This window comes from Dipodomys ordii, unplaced genomic scaffold (genome assembly GCF_000151885.1).
Source record: "Dipodomys ordii isolate 6190 unplaced genomic scaffold, Dord_2.0 Scaffold64, whole genome shotgun sequence".
NCBI lineage: Eukaryota > Metazoa > Chordata > Mammalia > Rodentia > Heteromyidae > Dipodomys > Dipodomys ordii.
The window spans coordinates 423,777-445,627 of NW_012267280.1; the positions used below are offsets into that span (position 1 = coordinate 423,777).

The 21,851-nt window shown below is 38.2% G+C and overlaps 1 protein-coding gene across 1 annotated transcript; it reads left to right on the top strand.

Moving 5' to 3' along the window:
* Positions 1 to 256: 256 nt before the first annotated feature.
* Positions 257 to 10,338, top strand: LOC105990258 (vomeronasal type-2 receptor 116-like). Its single transcript, XM_013022619.1, has 6 exons — positions 257 to 498; positions 3,989 to 4,277; positions 5,346 to 6,152; positions 6,839 to 7,066; positions 8,000 to 8,123; positions 9,422 to 10,338. The coding sequence occupies exons 1-6, from the start codon at positions 257 to 259 to the stop codon at positions 10,336 to 10,338; spliced, it is 2,607 nt and encodes an 868-aa protein (XP_012878073.1).
* The last annotated feature ends 11,513 nt before the right edge of the window (positions 10,339 to 21,851 follow it).

Sequence of the window (21,851 nt, forward strand, 5' to 3'; positions counted from 1 at the left end):
AATAAGTAAGGATCTCTCTTCAGTGTGCCAGAGATCAGGGCTATTCTGCATTGCAGTTTCTATAGGAATTGCCTTAGCTGGGACTCCTTTAGAGGAAGAGCCTTATTTCCAAATTGTAATTTGACTCTTCTTGATACTGGAGCTATATGCAGCTGCTACCAGCAGTGATGCTGTATGGGAAATGTAATAGGGGAGGTAATACTTTTTAGCCTTCTTTCCTGTGTAGAGGTGAGTTCTGGTGTTCCCAGGTGCCTCCATGGAGGCATGTGCTCCCTATGTGTGTTGCTGTCTGCTGGTGGGAGTTCTCATCAGAGTTTGGGAGTTGTATTTTGTTGGCACAGGTGCAGATCATGGAGTTGTTTTCCCAGTTGATTCCCTGGCCAAAGGTAGCATTGCTATCCCCTGGCAGGAGTTTGAGAGAGATTTTGGAGTTGTAGTTTCCTGGCAAAGAGGCAGAGCTAAGTCTCAGGGGACTCCCCTAGTAGTGAGTGACAAACAGTATGGGGAAAGAGTTTGGTTTCTTGCCCTCTTCAAATATGCTCCCTCCTCCTTAGGCAGGAGATTCAGTCAGGGCATTTTGGATAACCACAAGGAGCTGGTCTTTCAGGGAGGGTCCCAGATGAGGATTCACAGATTCTGGAGCCTGTTCTGAGCTGGCAAGAAGAGTCTTAGTGAGGGGCCTCTGTGTCTGAATGTGGCAATCTCAATCTCCTCTTCCTCCTCCCCCCATACACACACACTGGTCCTGTGATTTCTCTCTCCTCCACTGTGTTGTGGCAGCTGCAGCAGCCTCAAAGTAGGGGTCCTCAAAGCTGATTTCAGATCTGACCTGTGTTTCCTCTTTGTGTTCCTAAGGTTACTGCAGTGTGGTTTGATTTCTTCAGCATTACACTGGTCTTCTGTTTAAGGTGTGGCATTTCAGGCATGTCCTTCTGAGTCTCCCAGGGCTGCCTGGGGAGGCAAGGGGCCTAGGCTGCAGCTGCTCAGCAGGAGTCAGCATGATGTTTTCTGCTTTTGTGTTTCTGCCAGGAGATTTCTTCTTTATTAGAATGAGTCTCTGTAACCAAGGGACCCATCAGCTGCACTGGACATAGACCAAAATGAACTAAGCAACTCAATGGCAGCGATGGGAAGGAGGGAACAAGTGGGAAAGAGAAAACTGCTGATGCTATACAAAAGAAAGAAATGTACATATGGCCCAATGTGGAAGAAATAACTGTATCACAAAGATCTTAGAACTAATAAATGTTATAGAGTGTAATGGACAATTTGCACCAGGAAAGTTAGAATGTGTTTGTGACTTTAACTGAGTATCCCAATCCCACAATACTGTGAAATTTGGGGAATTATGTAACCACTAAATCACAATCAAAATTTGAAAAAAAAAAAAAAAAAGAATGAGTCTCAGGCTGGGAAGGTAGCTTAGTGGTAGAACGCTTGCCTTACACGCTAGAGGCCCTGGTTTCGAATCCTCAGCACCACATAAGCAGGGGGAAAAAAGATGGAAGTGGCACTTTGGCTCAAGTGGTAGAGTGCTAGCCTTGAGCTGAAGAGCTGAGGGACAGCGCCCAGGCCCAGAGTTCCGGCCCCACGACCAGAGACAAAAAAAAATAGAATGAATCTCTGTGTAAACATTGATTGGAGTGTAGCTCTTAAGGTGACATATGTGCTGGTACCCTAAGTGTCTGTTTCAGCAGATACATAGGGAGTTGACTTGTGATGATGCACTTTCTTCCCAAAAATGTCAGGTCTGTCTTTGAAGTGCAATCATTCGGGTATTGACTTCAGATTTTCTGTTGTTGATATAAGCACATACAGACATGAATTGTCCTAAGAACTGCCTTGTTGTGTGCCACATTTGATATTTTATGTATTCTTTTCCATTGAATCCAAAAAAACAATTGAATTTCATTTCTTTTACCTGAAAAACCTACTGAAGATTATGCAATGAATTCTTCAGTTTCCATGAGCAAGTATTTTCTATGATTGGTGTTGCTGTTGCACTCAACATCAAATACAGTGAAAACAGGGATTTTACCGTGGGGAAGGGACATACAGAGCAACCAAGAAATCATCTTATAAATATGTTGGAAACAATCGCAAGAAAGAGAAAACATTTGAGTCCTCATCTCGGGGTTTATTTCCCCTAACATCAACTTATATGACCATTTCTGCTTCTCTCAGCCATATACAAGTTATTGCAAATAAGGGAAAGCATGAGACCTATGTTTCTTTGGGTCTGGCTTACTTCATTTAGTATAATTTTTTCCAACTCTCTCCATTTCCTAACAAATGGGGCAATGTCATTCTTCTGATGGAGGCATAGAATTCCATTGTGTATATATACCACATTTTCTTGATCCATTCATCTACTGAGGGGCATCTGGGTTGTTTCCATATCTTAGCTATGGTAAATAATGCTGCAATAAACATAGTAGTGCTGGTAGCTTTAGTATGGTCTTGTTTGTGATCATGCCCAAAAGTGGGATTGCTGGGTCATAGGGGAACTCTATGTGGAGTCTTTTGAGGAACCTCCATACTAATTTCAAAGTGGTTGAAGAAGCTTACACTCCCACCAACAATGCAGTAGGGTTCCCTTCTGTCCACATCCTCTCCAGCATTGACATACCACCTCAACCTAGTTAGAATGGCTGTAATCAAAAATAATAACAACAGATGCTGGAGGGCATCTGAACAGAAGGGAACCTTACCGCATTGTTGGTGGGAATGCAAACTTGTTCAACCACTTTGGAAAGTAGTATGGAGATTCCTCAAAAGACTCCACATAGAGCTCCCCAATGCCCCAACAATCCCACTTTTTGGCATTTACCCAAATGATCACAAACAAGACCATAATAAAACTACCAGCACAACTATGGTTATTGGAGCATTGTTTACCATAGTGAAGATATAGAACCAACCCCAATGTCCCTCAGATGAATGGATTTAGAAAATGTGGTATATATACACAATGGAATTCTATGCCTCCATCAGAAAGAATGGCATTGCCCCATTTGTTAGGAAATGGAAAGACTTGGAAACAATTATATTAATTAAAGTAAGCTAGGCCCAAAGAAATATAGGTGCATTGTTTTCCCTTATTTGCAATAACTAGTACATATTCTCTGAGACAAACAGAAAAGGTCATATAAGATGATGTGAACTAAATTAACCACAAGGTAAGGACACAAGAGGATTTTCATTTCTTGCTATTGCCTCTAACATATTTATAAGGTACCACGTGGTTTTTTGTTGCTTTGTACGTCCCTCCCCCATGGTATAACCCCTGTTTTCACTGTATTTGATGATTATATAATTTGTGGAAAGAAAGGGAAAAACAAATTGTTTCAACCGGGATACAGGTTGAGCCACTGCAACAATGATATGTAGAAGATGCTTACCAAAAACGAACTTTTCAATTTAGGCGGGGAATGGAGGAGATTTGTGGAGATGGTAGGGAAGGGATGATATGGAGAAAACAAAGGAGGAGACAACAATGCTTGAAAAGGATTGTGCTCCTTACTGTGCTCATGTAACTGTAACTTGTCCTCCCTATTGTCTTGTCCCTACACTTGTCCTACACTATTCTCACAATAAAGAACTTATTAAAAGTTACAGTGGGTGACAAAACCACAAGATTTTTTTTTCACACAGGTGTAGCTAGTAGCCCTAAGATAAAGGCAACAGAATATTTCCTGTCTCATTAAAATCTATTCCAACAGATTTTGGCTGTAGTGAAAGTTTGGTGGTGGTGGGGAAGCAAGCTCTCTCTCTCTCTCTCTACTTAACTGAGTTTCTGAATCGTATTCATGACAAATGCCCTTCATGTCTTCATCTAATTCTCTATACAACCATAACACATTACATTCATATTCGATTCCAATTGGGGTAATAATTTAAACAATTCATTGGCAAAGAAGCAAGTATTTACTATACTAAAGTCATAAGTTTTTAATAATACTCCTGTATGTCTATACCAATTATGCAGGTTTTTGTTCAAGAACTATCAGTTTGTGTTGGCTTTGGCTTTTGCTATTGAGGAGATCAACAAAAACCCTGATTTTTTAAGCAACTGGACTCTGGGATTTGACGTCTATGATGTTCAAGTCAGAGATTTGACAATGTTTAAGAATCCCTTCATTTGGTTCTTTGGGAAATACAAGATTCCAAACTACTCCTGTATGAGAGACAAAAAGTCTATAGCAGTACTTACAGGACCATTGGGATTAACATCTGACAAAATTGGAACATTGCTGGGACTCTACAGATTTCCACAGGTAAGAATGGTGGTGTCAAAAGTTATAAAAATATCTACTTTGATGTCATTTCAGACATATCAGAGAATCATAGGAGAGACCGGATTTATAAACATATCAAATTTTTTGGTATCAAAGAATAAGTATATAAAGATCTATATAGATATATATCCACTGTTTGGAAAAGGATATGGAAAAGTTAGAAAGGACAAATAAATAATTTATTGTTGCAAGCCTATCAATAATCTCCTTTGAAAGAATGAGTAAATGTAAAATGAATTGGCACTGTGAGTATATTAAGCAGAGTACTAATGGTCCACACCAGTAATTCTAGCAATTCAGGAAATTTCTATCTAGAATTGACCAGCAACAAGCTGGTAGACCAACAAGTTGGCTCAAGTGGTAGACAGTCTTCAAAGAAAAATTCAATAAAATGCATGAGGACATGAGTTTGTGCCCCTCTACTGGCATGTATGTGCACAATCATACACACACATAAACACACACATACTAGGTATTATGTTGAATGAAGTAAGTAGGCTAAGATTGAGATGGGGAATGTGTTCTCTCATATGGGACAGCTAGATCTAAAATATAAACATGTATCACACACATAGCTTCTGAGTGTGTGTGTGTTTGTGTGTGTAACCAACCTGACAAAAACATGGTATATACACAGGTGGAACTCAATGCTATGATGTTTCTTATCTACTGACAGTACAAAAATAAACACCATAAACCTGAAGCATAACTGAGAAGGGTAAGTGTTGAGGGAAAACATAACAGGAATAGGGAATAGATGAGATGGAATACATAGAACACTCAATGTACATATGTGAAAATGGAATTAGGGAGTGGGTGGGGTTTATATAGATGGGAGGAGTTTAAGGAAATAGTGACAAAGATCAAGAGACATTGTACAATTTATATGTTATACAATGCCTCAAAAACAATTAAAATATTTTTTCAAAAACTAAAATGAAATCTACCTTCCACCTACTTCAACTGCTTCTTCACATACATCAAGCCTCAAGTTTGATGGATGGCAATGCTCTAATTCATAATGCATCCAATTTCCTTTCCCTTTAGCTTACCTTTGGGCCTTTTTCTCATGCCCTGAGTGACCATCACAAGTTTCCTGCTCTCTATCAGATGGCTCCAAAGGACACATCAATAGCCACTGCCATGGTCTCCTTACTGCTTCACTTCAGCTGGAACTGGGTGGGACTGTTGAACTTAGAGGATGAGAATGGTTTGTGGTCTCTTGCTGAATTGAAAGAAGAGATGGCCAAGAACAGAGTTTGTGTAGAATATGAGCTAGTGATCTCAAGCCAATCAGTATCACATATGCTCCAAGCCATGGCAGTTTATAATGACATAAATAAATCTTCAGCAAATGTCTACATCATACATGGTGATAATGGTTCACTATTACCTTTAATTGTATGCATTGAGCAACTTTTAATAAAAGGCAAGGTTTTCATCATGAACTCACAGTGGGATTTCACCATGAAAAGGAAATATTTCATGGTAGGCTCATTGCATATACCTCTCATTTTTATGCACCATCGTGAAGATGTTTCTGGATTCACAGATTTTGTCAAGGCAGTTAATCCTTCCAAATACCCAGAAGACATTTTCCTTGCTAGGATATGGTTTCTGTCTTTTAATTGTTCAACTCGTCAGTCTGACTGTGTGACATGGGACAACTGTCCTCATGATGCCTCTTTGGATTGGTTGCCTGGGCGTGTTTTTGACATGACTATGTCTGGACACAGTTACAATATATACAATGCTGTGTATGCTGTGGCCAAGGCTCTCCATGAGATGCTTCTTCATCAGACAGAAGTTCAAATAATGGGAAATAGAAAAGGGACACTGCCTTCCCCTGTACAGGTAATGTCATCTATGTGGATGGCACATAATATGAGGAGTGGCACTTCCTAGAAGGTGTGTTATTCTCTGAAATTGAATGTTTCAGGTATTTTTGCAAGTCTCAAACTTTTCAGCTCAGTCCAGTTTAAATTGTCATACTCATATCTCAGTCTCCTGAGTAACTGGGATGAGAGGTGTGAGTAACCAGTAATCAGCTTATAAATTCATTTACTTATAAATAACCACAACGTGCCCATAGCTAATCTTTTGAAAACTAAATTGGGATTTTCTCTATACATTTCTTCAGGAAAACCAAAGGATGGCATGCTGAACAGAATTTTCCATACTTTTCATATGGGATCTAGTTTCCCTCAACTTTGGTAATAGAAATGGAACATTCTCAAACTATAGACATTAATAAAAATACAGTTTCTGATCAACTCTAGCTGTGCAACTGAGAATTGTATCATTCGTGGCTATATAGTATAGGTTTCTCTTGAACAAAGGCTTGTACTCCTTTTCTGAGTAACCAGGATTCAGAAAATTATTTTTATTCCTCATTACATTGTTTAGACAGACACTTCAATCATTCTCAGTGCTATTCTTGAATTCAGAATTGCCTTTAGGTAATGAGTAGCATTTCTTAATTCACATTTTGTGTCTTACCATTGGTATGTACTTCACAATAATATGATGTCTCTCTTCAGTTGCTCCATTTTCTGAAAAACATCCAGTTTCACAATTCTGTTGGACATCAAGTGACTTTGGATGAGAAAAGGAAATTGGAGCCAGAGTATGACATTCTGAACATTTGGAATTTTCCAGAAGGTCTTGAACTTGAGGTGAAAGTAGGAAAGTTTTCTCCCAATGCTCTACATGGTAATCAACTGTCTTTATCTGAAGATATGGTAGAGTGGGCCACTGGAAATACAGAGGTGAGTTGGGTATAATCCTAATAATTTTAGTTGGGTCTAATCCTAATTATTTTATCGACACACAAATAAACAAAAGTCACCCTTTACATTTACACTTGACTGTCAACTACTTTCTCCCATAAGCCTACCTACTCAGAAACTTGAGATCTGAATATCATGATCTAAATGTCAGCTCAAACAAGAAGGAATGTGAGACTGTTATCTCCAATTCACCAACAAAAATCTGGAAGTTAAGCTGTGACTGAGTAATGCAATAATAACTTTCAGCAAAACATTCTCAAGGCCAGTGCCTGGCATTGGGTTCAAGCCCAGGATGGGAACTAAAAATATTACATGTGTTCCTAATTTTTGATTCAGAATATTGTCAGGTTATACTTTCCTATTTCCTACACTGTGATAAAGTACCTGACACATAAATTTATGGGTTCAGAAGATTTATTGTGTTCCAATATGTAGAAGTTTCATTCAATGGTTAATTGATCTGCCTTTTAGGCCTCCTTGGTGAAAGGAATGACTGAATATGCCATTATGAAGATTCATTCTTCATGACCACTGGAAACCTAAGAGGAAAATATGATGGGCCTATAAAAGGGAGGTCATCCATCAGGCTTTTCCCCTTGTCCCAGATAAGTAGGAGACAACATATAATGACATGAGTTTAAGAAAATTCTGTAGGGTTATAAATGAGGACTCATTTTCTCACCACAGGTTTCACCCTTTCAAAGATCCCATACTGTTCTTTAGTTCAACAGGCTAGCACAAAAGTCTTTAGAAATCATGGGATATGGAGTCTATAATACAATTCAATTTATCGACTGCACTTAGCTACATAGCAACATTATGCTGAATAACCAATTCTTTCCAACAATGGGTTTTTGGAGTTTTAGCTATGAAAGTTTGAAGAGTTATGGACAGATACCTGATTTTCCTCAGACTCCTCACTCTGTCTGCAGTGAGCCTTGTGGTCCTGGATTTAGGAAATCTCCTCAGGAAGGAAAGGCTGCCTGTTGCTTTAATTGTACCCCTTGCCCACAGAATGAGATTGCTAATATGACAGGTAAGTCTGAGACTCTCCTCAGTTTTCCTCAACCAAACAAGTCAATGCAAAACTTGTACATTGTGATTGCAGACCCCTTTTTTCTTTTCTCTGTTAATAATTTAATTTTGAGGGGCTAGGAAGGTGGCTTGGTGGTAGATTTGCATGCATGAGGCCCTGGGTTTGATTCCTCAGCACCACATGAGCAGAACAAAATCCAGAGGTGGTGCTGTGGCTCAAGTGATAGAGCACTAGCCTTGAGCTGAAGAGCTGAGGGACAGTGCCCAGGGCCAGGGTTCAGACCACACAACTGGCCAAAAATAGTAAAAATAATAATAATTTGACAAGTGGTGGTACTGTTAGGTGAAATAGATCATGAGCTTGAATTGCATATGTCAGTAATATTTTCTACTCTATTGCAGCAGGCAAACTTAGCTCCAGAAATCCCACTTATCACTCAGAGTTAAGATAAGTATAAACCCTAAGATGAAAGTAAACATGTCCTATTGGACATTGCTCACTTTTTATTCACACAGGAAACATAGATCTTGCACATCTTTATTTCTCTCTGACCTGCACTGTTCATGGCACAGAGAAAGTACTCAGAAAGGTGGATTTTTTTTTTTTGGTCCGGTCTTAGGGCCTGAACTCTGGGCCTGGGCGCTGTCTCTCAGCTCTTCAGCTCAAGGCTAGCACTCTACCACTTGAGCCACACCGCCACTTCTGGCTTTTTTCTTTTTGCTTATGTGGTGCTGAGGATTCGAACCCAGGGCCTCAGGCATGCAAGGCAAGCCCTCTTCCACTGAGCCACCTTCTCAGCCCCTCAGAAAGGTGGATTGACTTTAAGAAGTGAGCATGACTACAAAGGGCCCAAGAAGGTTTTCTCTCTTTCTATTGCTTCACATATGAGTTACACAGAAAAATAGGATGAGATAAATTCTAGAATGTGCAATGGGGATAAAATTAATGTTTTACAAAGACATGTAATTAAGTGTCACCCATAGTATATATTGTGGATTGCACGAACAGTTATTAAATGTTAAGCCGTGTAGGAAATTGTCCTTAGGACATGAGAATGACCCAAAGTGCTCATTATAAATACATATGATAATGACTGAAAGAAAAAGGAGTTGAATGAAAAAGTCTGAATAAACAAGTAGATGGAAATGGGAGGAGGTTATGATTTAGAAAAGATATAAATGTGCATTAATATTTACTAATGACATGTTATCCTTACATCTAAGGGAATAATTTCCTAATTTCTTTGAAGTAAAAGAAGTTCAAAATAAGAACTAATGATAGCTTACACTCTTTATCAGATATGGAACACTGTGTGAAATGTGCAGATCATCAGTATGCCAACACACAGAGAAATCAGTGCCTCCTGAGAGATGAAAGTTTCCTGGCTTTTGGAGATCCTTTGGGCATGGCTCTGGCCTGCATGGCTCTCTGCTTCTCTACGCTAACTGCTGCTGTTTTGGGAATATTTGTGAAACACCAAGACACTGCCATTGTCAAGGCCAATAACCGGACTCTCAGCTACATCTTGCTCATCTCCCTCATCTTCTGTTTCCTCTGTTCCTTGCTCTTCATTGGCCGTCCCAACACAGTCACCTGCATCCTGCAGCAGATCACATTTGGACTTGTCTTCACTGTGGCTGTTTCCACAGTGTTGGCCAAAACAGTGATTGTGGTCCTGGCCTTCAAGTCCATTTCTCCAGGGAGAATGATGAGGTGGTTGCTGGTATCAGGGGCTCCTAACCTCATCATCCCCATCTGTACTCTCATCCAGGTGACCCTCTGTGGACTCTGGCTGGGAACCTCTCCTCCCTTTGTGGACACAGATGCACACTCTGAACATGGCCACATCATCATCCTGTGCAACAAGGGCTCCCTCACTGCCTTCTACTGTGTCCTGGGATATCTGGGCTTCCTGGCCCTGTCCAGCTTCACTGTGGCTTTTCTGGCCAGGAACCTGCCTGACAGCTTCAACGAAGCTAAATTCCTGACCTTCAGCATGCTGGAGTTCTGCAGTGTGTGGCTCACCTTCCTGCCTGTCTACCACTGTGCTAAGGGGAAGGTCATGGTGGCTGTGGAGGTCTTCTCCATCTTGGCTTCTGGTGCAGGGCTCCTAGGCTGCATTTTTGTCCCTAAATGTTACAATATATTGTTAATGCCCAATAGAAATTCTCTGCATGGCTTTAGGAAAAACAGTCAACATAGTAGGAAAAATTAGCTTTCTTATGAAGAATCTCCTATGTTTGATTACGATACAGAAGGTGTGATCTAAATCTAGAGTCATTTTCCATTGTTTTATTACATTGTAATGTGGATTTTAACTTCAATGAATAAGGCTCTTTTGCTCATTTGTCTTTTTTTTCATTTTTTATTGCACAGAGGGGTTAAAGTTAAATGAATAGGGTAATGAACACATTTCATAGCAAGTGTTGTTACCTCCTCCTTTATTTTCCCCCTACCAAAACTTCCCACCCTGCTTCCACAACTCGGCCCACCACCCCACCCTGACATTGTAACATTCATTTTCAATATAGGGTCCTGTACATCTTGTCCTCACAATGGGTCAACCTGCATCCCTATTTAAGCATTCTGCAATATCTCTTCCACTCCCCAAATTATAAAAATGTATATACAAGGTGCAGAATACCAGCAACAAATCCAGTGAAAACAGGGTTTATACCATAGGGGAAAAACATACAATAAATAGAAAGAAAAGGATCACATAGTGCATTGTAACTACATTAAAAACACTAGCATGTAAGGCAAAAAAAAACCTCTTCTGTCCCTGTCTTGGGGTTTATTTTGCTTAACATTATCTCATGTGGTTGTATGTACATACTTTTGACTTTCTCTGCTTGTCCTAGACATGTACTAGTTACTGTAAACAAGGGAAACCAGGTGACCTATGTTTCTTTGGGCTTGGCTTACTTCACTGAATATAATTTTTTCCAAGTCTTTCCATTTCCTAACAAAAAAGGCAATATCATTCTTTCTGATGGAGGCATAGAATTCATATTTTTTTTTCTCCATTCATTCATCTACTGAGCCCATATGCATTGGTTCCATATCTTAGCTATGGCAAATAATGCTGCGATGAGTATGCTTGTGCTGGTAGCTTTTGTATGAATTTCTTTACAATTTTTTGGGTAAATGCCCAAATGTTGGATATGTAGATGATGTGGAATCTTTTGAGGAACCTCCATGCTGCTTTCCAAAGTCATTGAACAAGTTTACCCTCCCACCAACAATGCAGTAGGGTTCCCTTTTGGCCTCATCAACTCTAGCATCTGTTGTTACAGGATTTCTTGACTGTAACCATTCTAGCTGGGGTGAGGTGGAATCTCAACATTATCTTGATTTGCATTTCTATTAGGGCTAGAGAGGTCCAGCATTTCCTCATTTGTCTATTGGCCATTCTCATTTCCTCCTCATAGAAGTCTCTCTTTAAGTCTTTAGCCCATGTGTTAATTGTGCAGTTGTTTCTTTGAGGATTTGTTGTTAGGAAATTGTTTTTGGAATTCTAAGTATATTTTAGATATGAGACCCTTGTCTGCTTTATGGCTACTAAAGAGCTTCTCCAAGTCTGTGGTCTTTCTGTTGATCTTGCTAGCTATGTCCTTTGTCATGCAGAAGCTCTGTGGTTTCATGCCATCTCATTTGTCCAACCTTTCTTTGATTGGTTCTCCTTCTGGGTCTCTATTAAGAAAATTTAGGCCTGTGCCAAGGAGCCCTAGAGTTTCTCCTATTCCTTCCTGTAATGTTTTCATGGAGTCTGCTTTTATTTCAAGGTCTTTCATTCATTTGGAGTTGATTCTGGGTAAAATGATACATACGGATCCAGTTTTACTTTTCTACAAGTATTTAACTAATTTTGCCAGCACCATTTACTGAAAAGACTGTCTTTCTTCCATTCTATTTCTTCAGCTCTCTTGTCAAAGATTAGGTGGCTATAGGTCTGTGGGTTCATTTCTGGGTCTTCAGTCCTATGCCATTGTCCCTCAGGTCTGTTCTTGTGTCACTACCAAACTGTTTTGATTACTAAGGCTTTGTAGTAGAGTTTGACATTTGAAATTGATATTCCTCCAGCACTATTCTTTTTAGTAAAGATTGTTTTTGCTATCCGTGGTTTTATTGTTCCATATGAATTTGTGGATTGTTTCTTCTATTTCATTACATAATGAGGTTGGAATACTGATAGGTATCACATTGAATTTGTAGATAGCCATTGGAGGTATTGCCATTTTCTCAAAGTTAATCTTCCCAATCTGGGAGCATGGGGGAGAGGAGTGTTTCCACATGCTTAGTTCTGTTTTAATTTCCTTTGCCAGATTTTTTATGTTTCATCATACAGGACCTTCATCTCTTTGGTTAAGTTAACTGCTAAGTATTTTATTTTTTGTGGGGCTATTACAAAAGGGGTTGCTTTCTAATTTCAGCCACACTCTTCTCATTATTGGCATACAGGAAAGCCATTGATTTTTGAGGGTTAATTTTATCCCGTGCTACTTTGCCAAAGTTTCTGATCAGCTCAAGTAACTTGGGAGTTGAGTCCATGGTGTTCTTTAAATACAAGATCGTGTCATCTGCAAAGAGGGAGAGTTTTACTTTATCCTTCCCTATGTGGATTCCCTTTATGTCTGCATCTTGTCTTATTGCTGTAGCTAGGCATTCTAATACTAGGTTGAAGAGGAGTTGGGAGAGTAGACACTCTCATCTCTTTCCTGAACTTAGATGAAATGGCTTTAACTTTTCGTCATTAAGTATAATTCTGGCTGTAGGTTTGTCATATACAGCCTTTATTGTATTGAGGAATGTTCCATGGATTCCTAGATTTTCCAGAACCTTAATGATAAAGGGGTATTGGATCTTGTGAAATGCTTTTTCTACATCTATTGAGATAAATGTGTGGTTCTTATCTTTGCTCTTGTTGGTTTGATGAATTATATTATTTGTTTTGGGTTTATTGAACCAGCTTTGCATCCCTGAAATGAATCCTGTTTGATTGTGGTGTATGATTCTTTTGATGAGTTGTTGAAGTCGATTGGCCAACATTTTGTTTGAGAAGTTTTGAAAGATATTGAACAAAAAATGTGTCTATGGTTCACGTTTTTAATGAGTCCCTCCCTCATTTTGGGATGAGGGTTATGCTGGTTTTATAAAAACAATGTGGTAGTGAATTTTTGCTTTCCTTTTTATTAATGAGAAGGAGGAGTATTATGGTAAGTTCTGCTTTAAACACCTTGTAGAATTCAGCTCTACATCCATTAGTTCCTGGACTTTGGTTGGCTGGGGGCTCTTTTATTTCTGCTTCTATTTTGATGCTTGTTAAGGGTGTGTTGTTTTAAATCATCTTAGTTTAGGGCATGTCAATATTTGCTACAAATTTATCCATATCTTTCAGATTCTCAAATTTATTAGCATAAATGTTTGAGAAGTATCCCCTTATTATATTCTGAATCTTGGTTGTTTCTGTAGTGATGTTTCCACTGTCATCTCTGAGTTTCGTTATTTGGATGTGTTCTCTTCTTTTTCTGATAAGATTTGCTAAGGGTCTGTCAATTTTATTCATTTTACGAAGAAGGAACACTTTGTCTTGTTCATTTTTTCTATAGGCTTTTGTACTCTAATTGATTTACTTTGGATTTAATTTTAATTATTGGTGTCTGTCTAGGAGATTGGGGTTTAACTTGTTGTTGTTTTTTTCTTTTTTGGTGGTACAGGGGCCAGTCGTGGGGCCTGGGCACTGTACCTCAGTTCTTCAGCTCAAAGATAGTGCTCTACCACTTGAGCCACAGTGCCACTTCTTGCTTTTTTCTTTTTGCTTATGTGGTGCTGAGGAATTGAACCCAGGGCCTCATGCATGCAAGGCAAGCGCTCTCCCAGTGAGCTACCTTCCCAGCCCTTGTTGTTCTTTTTCAAGGAGCTTTAGGTGCTTCATTAAATTGTTCGTTTCAGGTGGTTCCTATTTGATATAGGAACTCAGAGCTATAGCCCTGCCTCTGAGTATGCCTTTGCTGGGTCCCAGAGGAGCTGGAAATTTGTGTGACCATTTTGTTGAATATCATGAACATATGAATTTCCTTTCTAATTTCTTCCATGCCCCACTCGAGATTCAACAGTGGGTTGTTAAGCTTCTATGTAATACAAGATTTCCTTTGGGGGCTTCTGGTGTTCAATTCTAATTTAATTCCCTTGTAGTTTTGGAGAATGCAGGGTATAAAGAAGGAAGTTTTATGAGGGCCTGGTGTTTAACAAATGAACATATAAGTATACTATATTTCCAACTTACTCCCTATGGTAATCCAGATATGATCAAAATACTTTGTCAGTTTCTAGAGTTTTGTCTAGCTTTCTTACTTTACAATTTCATTATTAGATTTGATTTTATATTACTGTGTAAAATACTGAATCCTCATTGTGTTATATGAAGTGGATGGGAAAATATTTGAATGTAGTGTGTGGCATAGTTTTGTGTAATTCCTGCTAATTTTGTCATACTTGAGATATCAGTAAATTCATACAACCCTCTTTTCTCTTAAATGAAGGAATGGAGACTATGAATACATGGATGGTTTGATGTGTTGAAGCAAGTTTTTATGGATGCCATGCAGGGAGAAAGCCAATGGCACATAAAAGAGAAGTTCAAATATAAATAGGACAAAATAACAAGAAGGGAATGAGGAAAACATATCTACATGAAATTAGATTTCTTTTGTGCCCCAAGAAAACGTTATTCATAAAAAACAGGCTGGATTTGACCCGTGAGATATGATTTGCCTATCTTGGTTTTGTGGGGGACAGGGCGTAATTAGGGGTCAAATGCTATATGAAATTTTTTATCTGATTTTCTGTACCTTTCAAAAGCTTTAGATATATTCTATGAAACATGAGGGATTTTACATGCATGAATAAAATAAAATGCTGCAGGCCATTAGGATCATTTAAAATAGCAGAGGAACAAAACTTAATGGATAAAGCCATATGAGATCCAAAGAATTTATGGGTCCAAGTAAAATTATTGCAGTGAAATCCATTTTTACCCTATATCCTAGAAACTTTTAAGTAATACAAAAATTACATTTAAAAGTCAATCTATTTGGAATTGGAAAAATAAGCTCTCTTTTATCTGTTGGAAACAAACTTAATTTTTATCACATTAAATAAAAGTAACTTAACTCAAAATCACAATTTTTTTCATATATACCTTCAAATACTGGCTATAAAAAATACCTATCATTCAAAACCTAAGAAAAGACCTGAAAAAGACCTCTATGCTAAAATCAATGCTTTGAAGCAAGAGGAACTCATCAAAGAAAGAGAATTATATACCTATTTCGTTGATGAACAGCTAAGGCTTCTCAATAAAATTCTGGCCAACTCAATTTAACAACTAATCAAAAGAATCATACACAATGATCAAACAGGACTCATTCTAAGAATGCAAAGCTGGTTCACTATATGCAAGGCAATTAATGTAATTCAACACAACAACAGAAACAAGGACAAAAACTAAATGAATACCTCAATAGATAACAAAAACAGCTTTAGATAAGACCCACTAGCCCTTTATGGTAAAAGGTAGGGAGAAGCTAGGAAACCATGGAACATTCCTCAATATAATAAAGATTGTATAGGACAAACAGACAGAATGATAATTTACAGTGAAAAGTTAAAACTATTTCCACCAAAATCAAGAATGAGACAGGGAACACTACTTTCTCCACTCCTCTTTAATATAATATTGAAATTCCTACCTAACTCTAGGGGAGGGAAGAGACAAACATAAAGGGGATCCAAATATGAAAAGAAGTGAAACTCTTCCTCTTCCCAGATGGCTTGATCCTGTATTTAAAGAAAACCACAGACTCCTCTCCCAAGTTACTTAAACTCAACTGAAACTATGACAAGGAAGAAGGGTCTGATATTGACCAACAAAAATCAGCAGCTTTTCTTCTTTTTTAATATCTTTATTATCACGTGATGAACAGGGGGGTTACAAATACAAAAGTAACGTAATAATTACATCTTTTTAAACACTGTCACCCTGCCTCATTTTCTCCTGATTACCCCTCCATATTAACTTCCCCCCAAGTTGTATACTTCATTTCCAACATAGTGTCAAGTGAGTACCACTGTGGTATTTGATCATCCTTTCTCCTTATTTTTCTATGATTCACTTTCCTTTCCACAGATCACATAAACTCGTATGCAAGACAAAGAGAACAGAAAACTAAAACAAACAAAAAAAAAAAAAGAAATGACTATACACAGGGCATTTCAAGAAGAACTACTTGTTTTCAATTCTTGGAGTTCTTGCTGATATACTTCATTTCATGTGTTCCTAAGCACTTAGCAATTGGGCTATTGAGATTCCCTGTTAAGAATATCATAGACATATTCTAGTTAGTACAAACTAGGGAAGCCATGCAACCTTCAGTAGCTTTGATGAATGCCAACAATGAGAATAGCAAAGCAGAAATCAGGAAAGCATCTAATTTTGCAGTAGCCTCAAAAAAAATTAGCAATTAACTTAACCAAGGATGTGAAGAACTTCTATAGAGAAATCTTTACAAACATGAACAAAAGGAAATCTAAGAAAATTTTAAAAAGTGGAAAAACTGTGCTAGGAAGGTGGCTAAGGGGTAGAGTGCTTGCCTTTTATGCATGAGGACATAGGTTCAATTTCTCTGCATCGCATAAGCAGAAAAAGCCAGAAGTGGCCTTATGGTTTTAGTGGTAGAACACTAGCCTTACACTGAAGAGCTGAGGGAAGTGCCCAAGCCCAGAGTGCAGGCTCAACAACCAGCAAAAAAAAGTGGAAAAGCCTCCCACATTCCTGGATTGGGAAGATTCATACCATGAAATGACAATACTGCCCAATGCTCTCTCCCCATCAAAATCCCAACAACATTCCTCATTGAAATACAAAACACAATCCCAAAATCCATGTGGAATAATAGAAGACTCTAAATAGCAAAAACAATCCTTACCAGAAAGAACAGTGCTGGAACAATGTCAATACAAAATTTCAAACTCTATTATGAAACTGCATTTATAAAAATATATTAGCACTGGCACATGAACACACCTCAGGATTAATGAGTAGAATAAAGGTCCAAGAAATGAATCCAAGAACTTCGGCCACCTAAACTGTGATAAGGGAACAAATAACATGGGATTGAAGAAAGCATATTAAACAAATGGTGCTGGAAGAACTGGCTATACAAGTGCAGAAAACTGGAGCTAAACCTTTATATTTCACCTTGCACCAGAATTCATCACAAATTATGAATGAAATACCTCAATGTAACACCAGATACTCTGACAATATTTCTAAAGGCATAGGGGAAATAGCAGGGCACTTTGGCACAGGTCAAAACTTCCTAAATAAAGATCCAAAGCCACAACAAATCAAATAAAGGCTAAAATCAGGAAAGCAAATCCATTCATAATACCCCACAAAAAATAAAATACCTAGGAATTAACTTAACCAAAGAAATGAAGGACCTCTATGATGAAAACCTGAAAAAGGAAACCAAAGCCAAACTTAGAAAGTGGAAAAACCTCCCATACTCCTGGATTAGAAGGATCAACACCATGAAAATAGCCACACTTCACAAGGTTATCTACAAATTGAATGTGATGCCTATCAATATCCCAACCTCATCCTTCAATGAAATAGAAAAGGGAATCCAAAAATTCATATAGAAAATAAAAGACCACGAATAGCAAAAATGATCCTTAACAGAAAGAACAGTCCTGGAAATATAGCAATTCAAAATTTCAAACTCAACTACAAAGCCATAGTAATCAAAACATATTGGTAAAGGCACAAGAAGAGACCTCAGGACCAATGGAATACAACCAAAAACACAGAAATGAATCCATAAACCTACAACCACCTAATCTTGGATAAGGTAGCTAAAAAAATAAAAAGGAAGAAAGCCTCTTCAGTAAATGGTGCTGGCAAAATTGGTTAATCACCTGTAGAAAACTAAAGCTAGATCCTTATATATCACCCTGCACCAGAATTACCTCCAAATTGATCAAAGACATGGGAGTCACAGCAGACACTCTGAAAACATTAAAGGATGCAATAGAAAAAACCCTAAGTCTCCTTGGCACAGGCAGAAATTTTCTTAATAGAGACCCAGAAACACAAACAAATCAAAGAAAGGTCTGAAAAATGGGATTGCATGAAGCTGCAGAGCTTCTGCATGACAAAGGACATAGCTAGCAAGATCAATAGAAAGCCCACTGATTGGGAGAAAATCTTCACTACCATACAACGGACAAGGGTCTCATGTCTCAAATATACCTGGATCTCAAAAAATTAAATCCCCCAGCAACAAATCTTCAAAGAAACAACATCCCAATAAATAAGTGGGCTTACAGAGAAAGTTCTCTGAAGAAGAAAGGATGACCACTATTTTCATGAAGAAATGCTCAACTTCCCTAGCCATAAAAGAAATGCAAATCAAAACAACACTGAGTTACCACCTCAGCCCAGTTAGAATGGCTGTAATCAAGAACTCTAATAACAACAGATGCTGGAGAGTTGTGGACAGAAGAGAACCCTACTGAATTGATGGAGGGAGTATAAACTTGTTCAAGCACATTGGAAATTGGTGTGGAGTTTCCTCAGAAGACAAAACGGCAATCCCACTTTGGGGCATTTACCCAAATGATCACAAACAAGACCATACAAAAGCTACCAGCACTACTATGTTTGTTGCAGCATTATTTACCATAGCTAAGGCATGGAACCAACCCAGATGCCCCTCAGCAGATGAATGGTTCAAGAAAATGTGGTATATATACATAATGGTATTCTATGCCTCCATCAGAAAGAATGAAATTGCCTCATTTGTTAGGAAAATTGAAAGATTTGGAAAAAATCATTTTAAGTGAAGTAAACGAGGCCCAAAGAAACTTAGGTCCCATGCCTTCCCTTATTTGCAAAAACTACTATATGTCTGAGACAAGCACAAATGGTCAGATAAGTTGATGTTGGGCAAAATGAACGCCAAGAAAAGGACTGAAAGGCTTTTTCTTGCTTGCTATTGTTTCTAACTTATTTATAAGATGATTTCTTTGTTGCATTGTATGTCCTTAACCTGAAGAGCTGAGCTACAGTACCCAGGTCCACAGTTCAAATCCCATCACGGACAACAACAACAAAAAAATTAAGTTTAGGAAAACAGGCCAAAGAGAAGTTATTTTTCCAACTGTAAGTGGACTGTCTTTTAAATTTAATTTTTGTATTACTTGAAATTTTCTAGTGTATATGGTACAAATGGTTTTCATTATGATAGTTTTATAGAGTAAAGGAAGCCTTTTTATCTGATGCATCTGTATCCTTTACTTTTTATTTCCTCTAAAACATTAAATTACCCTAATTGCCTGCAGTATTTTATTTTCATTCATGCATAGAAAATCCCTAATGTTTCCACAGTATATATCTAAACCTTTGAAAACAAAAACAAATCAGATAAAATTTTCATTTGGCATTTCATTCCCAATACTACTTGACACAGACATAGACAGAAAGACATACAGACATATGCACATACACATGTGCATACACACACACACACACACACACACTCACAAAACAAAGATAAGGAAACCTTGACGCAGAGGCCAAATCCAGCCTTCCTTTTATGAATAAAGTTTTATTATAACACAAAAGAAAAAAAATATTTTTGGGTCCGTTTGTGGGGCCTGAACTCTGGGCCTAGGCGGTATTCCTCAGCTGTTCAGCTCAAGGCTAGCGCTCTACTACTTGAGCCACAGTGCCACTCCCTTCTTTATTCTTTTTGCTTATGTGGTGAGGAGAAATCAAACCAAGGGCCCCAGGCATGCGAGGCAAGCGCTCTACCACTGAGCCACTTTTCCAGCCCCAAGAAAAATAATTTTATATGGCTACATTTCCTTGTTCCATTTTTTCTATTTCTGTGTTTCTATTTATCTGTCAGATTCTCTATTATGTGCCATTACTCTCTCTCTCTGGCTGCCACCCATTGGGTGGGGGGAGGGAGAGAAGAAGATTGAGTGGCGGGGCAGTGGGAGGATTGGAAAAGATAGGAAGGGGAAACAAAAGAGGAGGCTACAATGCTTGATAAGAAATGTACACATTATCTTGCCCATATACTTGTAACCCCTCTGTACAGTATTTTCACAATAAAAAAAAGAAAATGTCATATATATATGACATATCTCTCCATGGAGAGAGAGAGAGAGAGAGAGAGAGAGAGGAATTCCATGCCTTTATCAGAAAGAATGATACTGTCGCATTTGTAAGGATATGGAAAGACTTAGAAAAAATTATATTATGTGAAGTAAGCCAGGCCCAAAGAAACATAGGTCCCACCGTTTCCCTTATTTGCAATAACTAGTATATGAATAGGACAAGCAGAAAAGGTCAAAAGGTATGTACATAAAACCATATAAGGTGATGTTAAGCAAAATGACCACAAGATAGAGACACAAGAGGTTTTATCTTCGGTTGTTATTGTTTTAATGTATTTATAGTGTACTATGTGATTATTTTGTTTCCCTTGTATATTCTACCCCCATGGTATAACCCTGTTTTCACTGTATTTGATTCCAGTGTCCTACATCTTGTATACACATTTTGATAATTTGGAGAGGAGAAGGGAAATAATGAAATGCTGAAATATGGATACAGTTTGACCCACTGTAATAATAAGATGTACAAGACACTATGTTGAAAATGACCTGTACAATGCTGGGGAAGGGAGTAGGGGAAGTGGGGAGGAAAGGGATGGTAGGGAAAAAACAAAGGAGAGGATAACAATGCCTGATAGAAAATGTACTCATTACCTTACTCATGTAACTGTTAACTGTACAGTACTTTTACAATAAACATATATATTAAAAGAGAAAATGTGCTGTATTCATACAACAGAATTCTATGCTTCTATCCAAAAGTACATATGTGGTATCTATTTTGATAACCAGTGCATGATTGTGAACAAGTGGAACAAAATATGTCCACTACCCTGAGGTAGTTCTGTTCTCCAGGGCCTCTGAAGTCTCTGCATGGAATATGGGTGTAACACATGTTGTCAATTTGAAAACATAGAGTTGCCTTTGATACTGCTTTAGCATTGTGATACAGAAGAATTTCCTTTCCTGCCACTTATTCTCAACCCAGTGCAGCATGGAAATATCTTCATCTATATTTGCATGTATTAATTCAATTACCAATTTGACGGCAACATTTCAGAATGTCAAAGTAGAAATTACATTCGACATTGGTTGTGAGTGATTGGCATATCATTGCTGGGTTCATAAGCAATACTGCTTGCTTCCTCAGGCAATAGTAAATGGTTGTATTTCTAGAGGCCTTTTCATATGGAGTTCATATGAAAGCTGCTGGTATCAACCGCTAAGATTCTATGGCTGTTATTTACATTGTGTGTGTTAATTGACCCTCTGGGTGTGATGTTCTCAAAATGTTAGCTGATACCTCACAGGCATAGATTTTGTGTGGACATTTCACCATGCACAGCACATGGCATCCTCTGAGGGAAATCAGTTGCACCATCCCAAATGGCTTTCATGCAAACAGTTTTGTGACAGAAATGCTGGACAAACTACATCCTGGAAAACTCTATCTCTGGGGCCTCACTATCTGTTGTCTTTGATGAAATCATAACTCCTGGGTGAAGAACACAAATGGACAAACATGTTTTCCTACTCATG

Coding starts and splice junctions, on each gene's coding strand:
- LOC105990258 (XM_013022619.1), top strand. CDS start 257: ATGGAGGCATGTGCTCCCTATGTGTGTTGCTGTCTGCTGGTGGGAGTT. Junction 499..3,988: donor CTAGTAGTGAGTGACAAACA/GTATGGGGAAAG, acceptor CCAATTATGCAG/GTTTTTGTTCAAGAACTATC. Junction 6,153..6,838: donor CACTGCCTTCCCCTGTACAG/GTAATGTCATCT, acceptor GTCTCTCTTCAG/TTGCTCCATTTTCTGAAAAA.